At 43.0% G+C, this 6000-nt stretch overlaps 1 protein-coding gene across 1 annotated transcript in view; it reads left to right on the top strand.

Moving 5' to 3' along the window:
- Positions 1-1087: 1087 nt before the first annotated feature.
- Positions 1088-6000, top strand: part of PSMD1 (proteasome 26S subunit, non-ATPase 1) — a 98069-nt gene continuing 93156 nt past the window's right edge. The window contains exons 1-3 of the mRNA XM_077758085.1: positions 1088-1250; positions 5195-5238; positions 5868-5941. Of these exons, the coding sequence (XP_077614211.1) occupies positions 1235-1250; positions 5195-5238; positions 5868-5941 (134 nt within the window). The 5' untranslated portion in view covers positions 1088-1234. The remainder of the gene's footprint in view (positions 1251-5194; positions 5239-5867; positions 5942-6000) is intronic.

Genomic DNA, 6000 nt, shown 5'->3' with positions numbered 1-6000 from the left:
CAAGTAAATTTTAATTCAACAGCAAAATATTGCTTCTGAGGTTACATTGTTTTGACAAGGCCTCAGAAATAATCTTTATTTTTTTTCTGTCAGACATAATCTTTACCAGTTGCTATCCAATCGATGAGTAGCTTGATGTTGTAAGTCAAGTGGCTTTAAAATGCCACTATCCGACCCTAACCTTTGCCAAGGCTTTCTTACTACTGGCTTTTGAAGTAAATTGGCTATTGAAGCTGGCGTATGACTGCAAATGGGGACCACAACTGCCATTTCAAATTAGATGTATGAAAAACCAAGAACCTGTTATCGGAGGAAAGAAGGCAAGAATGGAAAACTTTTTCCCCCCTTTGGAACACTTTCACTGTATATCTGTTTACACTTCTATTAAACACCATACTGTATTAATGATTCCAAATGTAAAACAGAATTCTCATTGTTCAATTTTATTATAAACCTGTGATTACTTAGGGATTCATTATGATAATAAAGCATTTCTGTGAGAATTTCTTTTGAAGATGGGTTCTGCTTTGAAAAAACTTTTGAAACTTGGGGCGCCTGGGTGGCTCAGTGGGTTAAGCATCTGACTTCGGCTCAGGGCATAATCTCTCAGTTTGTGAGTTCAAGTCCCACGTCAGGCTCTGTGCTGACACCTCAGAGCCTGGAGCCTGCTTCTTATTCTCTGTCTCCCTCTCTCTCTGCCCCTATCCCACTTGCATTTCTTTCTCTCAAAAATAAATAAACATTTAAAAAAATAAAATAAATAAATAAAAACTTTGAAACTCATTTCTCTAAGAAAACGCTCTTTGCCCTACTGCCAAAGGNCTGAGCAATGGCGGGTGATGGTGGGGTCCTCTTTCTGGGGGTGGCTATTCTGAAGCCTGATCTCAGGTGCGCGGTGGGGTCCGCTCTCTAGCAGGAGCGCTGAACCTCAGTGAGGGTTAGAGAAAACATGGAGCTCTCCGTGCACCCTTCAGCGAGGGCTAGGGCGGCGGTCGGGGCGCAGCAAACCGCAGGCCGGGGGAGAATTCGCCCCGAGCAGCAGGCGGGGCAGCGGGCAGCCCCGAAGCGGGCGGGGTCCTGGAAGAGAAGCGAGCCGGCGGCCTGAGGAGGCTACTGACTGAGCAGCTCACCGGGAGAGCGAGCAGGCGCGGCGGAGTGGACGGGCCCGGAGCTGACAGACACACGGCGCGGCCGGGACGGCGAGCGAGCGGGCAGGCCTGTGCGGGACGCAGCCATGATCACCTCAGCTGGTGAGTGCGACCGCAGCCGGCGCCGAAAGGGAGGAGCCGCCACGCCGGCTTTTAGCTGAGTCAGGGCCGGTGACTGGGCACCTCCCGGCGGAGCGCCGGCCCGCGCGGCCCCTCGCTGCCCACGGCCCAGCCCCGGGCCGGGGGCTGGCAGTCTGCTCAGGCCTCTCTGAGGGCCCCTCCAGCTCGGCGGAATCGCGCCGGCTCGGCCGCCTGGCCCTCCCTCCCCGGTCACACCCCCGTGCCCGGACCCAGCAGCTCCCTGGCTCCTTCTCCGACCCCGGGGCCGTGGAGGTTCGCAATTCTGCCCCTCCCGAAGTTGGCCCTGTGGGGGCCCGTCTGATCCCAGGGCGTTGTGGCAGGTGCTTGGGGCGGGATGGCTTCCCCCGTGCGGCCGGCCGATAAGGCGGCCTCGCTGCTGCCCCGGTGCTCTGGCCCCATTCTCCCGATACGGCTTCCGAGGCGGGGTGCTTCTGCGCCTGTCCCAGGAGCACTCAGGTAAAACGCCCCGGGATCACCTGCGCTCGGGGAAGAAAACACCCGGAGGCAGCACTATACTGAGAGTCGGTCTGTGGTTCGGAGGCTAGATGCTCAGCAGACATTCTGCATTGAAGAAAGAGTTCACGGGCGTGCGGGGCAGGCTTCGTGCGCTGATTGTCTGTGGAGATTCGGGTAATGACCTTTGAAATGGGATAAGCTGTACAGGCCGAGTGCCGAGTTTTAAGCCCCCTACTACAAGTTGATTTGCATATAGCCGGCCACATCCTTGGTGGGGTGTTTTTTTTGCTGGCCTGCTCGCACACTCTCTTCTCGTCCTGTTTTATGGATGCTTGTCCCTCAAGCGTTTTGTCGTCAACAGACTGGTGATCAGAATAACTCGTAAGGAGCTCGAAACCACCTATTTGTGAGGATTGCTTAAAGAAATTGATGGAGACCCTAAGAGACCTAAGAGTTACTTGCGAAGACTTCAAGAGCTGGCACCTGTACCTGGAATTAGACTTATGCCCCCACGGAATACAAATGAGAGGCATTTTAGGTCGATTAGGGAAGAGTTTTTCCAGTCCCACCTCTCTAAAGATAAAATAAGCATGAAGTCTCTTGCTGCTTGTAAATGTGGGCCTCGTTGCGTTTCACATCCACTCATCACCGCTGCGTTTTTGCCAGGGACCACCTTTATCTTTTGTCTGTAACAGCCTTAAGGTTTTGTTTTTCCACTGTTATCTTCATGCATTCCATTCTTCTTGTTGTAATCAGAGTGTTTTTCTTTCCAACTTTAATCGCGTGATATCGTTTTATTATTTTATTTTTATTTTTTGCTTTAAAGTCTTCCTCAGTCACTGCCTCCTAATCCACCTGGCCTTCTTTCTGTTCCTTGAATATGTCAGTTTCTCTCCTCCCTGAGGACCCTTGCACATTCTGTTCCCTCTTTCTAGACTCTTTTTCCTCAGGTTTTCCCCTAGTGTCTCCATCTTTCGTCTCAGTTTGAATGTTAATCTTTCCTGATCATTCTGTTAAAACGTGCTGCCTGCCTCGCTTCCCCTGAGCTGTCCCTTTCTCGCAGTCCTGTGATTACTTCGTTTGCTTACCTGATTGCTGTCTTTCTCTTTGGTACAATTTTGGGCGACAAACTTGTCGTTTTCATAATTCTTAGAGCACCATCAGGCAGATGGCAGAAGTTCACAAGGATGTCTTGAATGAAGAAATCATTAGCTCATCAAATCAATATATCGATCCCTAAAGTATTTTAGAGGCTGAAAAAGCACTTGGTGGGAATATGATGGAAGGAACTCAAACCTTTTGGGGGGTGGCAAGAATAATGACCTTTGAGGTACTATTCTGAGACTGTGGTGATATACTGTGTTTGTGGTGAGTTTGTATTTGTTACTATCATTTGTTATATTTACTGGATTACTTCGCTTCTGCCCCATACCTTTTGTCACCTTATTTCCTGTCCTTTGGCTCACAGTGGCTTAGGATCTGTCCCAGGTGCTAAACAGGCTAGCTTCACGGCTCTGGTGTGGAATCATCAGTTTATTTCTTCATTTGTTCTCTACTCACTTGCTAGGCACTAAGAAAGCAGTGGTGAATAAGAGGTAAATGTGTATGGTTAAATTTTTCAAAACATTTGGCAGAGAAAGGGAGTGGAGAGAGAGATAGGTGGTTACAGGAGAGAGATTCAAGATTAAGTGTGGGTTTTTTTTTTTTTTTGAACATAATATAGGCACAGAAAGAGAAATTATGCTAAAAAGCTTTAAAACAGTAGCTTCCCACTCCTCTTTCCTCTTCTTCATCCCTGGAGACAACCACTTTCAACTTTTAAGCTGTTTCCACTGAAACATCAGTATTCATAAATCACATCCAAAGATTTCTATAAACTGATTAGGTAAGTTACATAATATCTGCTTACTTTTTATTACGCAGAAGAGATTTTTCTAGCATGCTAAACTTTTCACATTCCTTGTGTATCTCCTCTCTCTCTCTGTCCAAAGGAATGTTCTTTTGTTTTTAAGATGAGAAAAATTTGTGTATGGAGTGTCGAGTATGTGATTTAGTTGTGTTCCATGAACAAAGGCTGTATTTCTAAGCCAGGATAACCATGTAACAAATTAGTCATAAGTGAAACCAAACAAGAGAGTGTAAAAAAATTTATCACCTCTTCTGGTAAAAGCAGTTCAAATACATCACTGACTGGTGATAGGCAATGGGTAGCATTTTTAGTATGTGGATGAAGTGTTCTGTTGTTCATGATCTGTTCCACATTTAAAGCATTCTTGTCCATCAGCTATTCCATGTCACTATTTCACAATCCTACCCATTACATCTTTTCATTTGTTTTCTCTCCATTCTGTCAGTTTAGCCTCTCTGTTCTGGACTTGCCCTACCAAACTAGAGTATCAAGAGGTTCTTTTTGTCTGCTTTTGTGCTTTTAGAATAGCAGTATGACCTAGCCAGTACCATGGTGTGACTTTGTTGACTAAATTCTGTATCCTTTTCTGTATGGCTGTCTAAAGACTGCTGGAGGTATTTGGCAAACCGACACCAATTAAAAATGGCGACATCTCCTAAGTAAAGTTGTCTTGATCAACTTTAATCAACTCAGTTTCAACTCAGTGTTCCAGAATGATTTTAAGACCTCCATGGAAAACATATCTGTGAGATACGGTTTCTTTGTGGTCTAGTTTCCCGTATATTTTTTCTAATAATGCCTTTGACCTATGACCCTATTTCAAGGTGTATTCTTTTGGAGAAGTTAGTTGTTTACTTTACTCTCCAGTGTTAGTGTTAACACTTCAGGGTCATGTGGGGAACACTGTGCTTGGGTACTTGGAAGTCAGAACCGGTCAAATTGCTCATCATTTAATATAACATCTAGGTTACTTGTCATAAAACGGAGGTGCCTTGAAGTAATTGATGTATTTTACCCTGTTGAGTTGATGGCTCTCTTACTTTTGTAAATAATTTTGTGACTGTTGTTTTATTTTCTGTGAATAATTGTTCTAAAATTGTCTGGGAGGGTTTCCTGTTTTGATCAGTAAACTAGGCTAGTGATTATCAAACTGTATTATTATCAGTATCACAAGGAAAACTTGTGGTCCCGTAACTAGACCCCATCCCCATAATTTCTGGTTTAGTAGATCTGGAATGGGGCCAGTTTACATTTTTAACCAGTTCTCAGGTAATGCTAATGCTGTAGATGCAAGGACCACCCTTAGAAAACTACCAAATTTGGCAAATAATGTGATACACATGGTGTCATAACGGTTTGTTAACGTAATTCTTAAACTTCAAAATATAAGCACTTACAGTTATAAAGAAAAATAATCATTCTTGTAGTGAAGTCATTCCTCAAAAAATACTTATTTTTTTCCAGCTGTGATATATTTTTGACTAAGTAGTAGCTTCTTTCTTATATACTTCATTATCAATTCAAACCTTTTGTCTTATAGCTGGAATTATTTCTCTTCTGGATGAGGAAGAACCACAGCTTAAGGTATGAGTTGAAGAAAAATTAACTGGGGTTAATAGGAGTGCTGTGAAACTCTGGATATAGTGATATTTGTGTATTTTCCATCATTTAAAATAGCCATCTTATCAAGTCTATACCCATTCACATCTAGCCCCAAAGGACAGTATTTTGGCAATAGCAGTTGGTCTTCCCTAGAGTTTAACGAAGCTAAGGTAAATAATTCTTAATATAGCACCAGAACGCTTCCCCCACGCTTGTTTCTTTATCAAAGGAAAACACAAAAATTATTTCTCACATGTCACATATTTTTAAATTATTTTTATTTGACTGAAATTTGTAATGTATGTAAACAGGCTCTAGATACCTGAATTGAATGTTTATATCCAGACTGGTAATCAACTTTGCATATACAGAGAAGAAAGATGTTCATTATGGTAAAGAATGATCAATGGCTAGTCTGATGTTTTATGATTAAAAACCAAGGTGTGTAAACCTAAGAGACAACGTAAGTCATTAAAGTTTTTTATTGTCATAGATGAAAAATTTTAGTAAATGTAACTGAGAATTTGGCCATTGATTTATTGGAAACTTTTTTTTTAAGAAAAAGTAATTGTAAGTCTCTCAAAATTGAATTTTGGTTTTATCTTCTACAGGAATTTGCACTACACAAATTGAATGCAGTTGTCAATGATTTCTGGGCAGAAATTTCTGAATCTGTAGATAAAATGTAAGAAATTATTTTATTTCTATAAATTGGATTAAAATAGATCAGCTAATCTCTGTGGA

This window comes from Crocuta crocuta, unplaced genomic scaffold (genome assembly GCF_008692635.1).
Source record: "Crocuta crocuta isolate KB4526 unplaced genomic scaffold, BGI_CrCroc_1.0 scaffold290, whole genome shotgun sequence".
Lineage (NCBI taxonomy): Eukaryota > Metazoa > Chordata > Mammalia > Carnivora > Hyaenidae > Crocuta > Crocuta crocuta.
The sequence above is the reverse complement of the archived record's forward strand: the minus strand, read 5'-3'. Positions and strand labels throughout refer to the sequence as shown.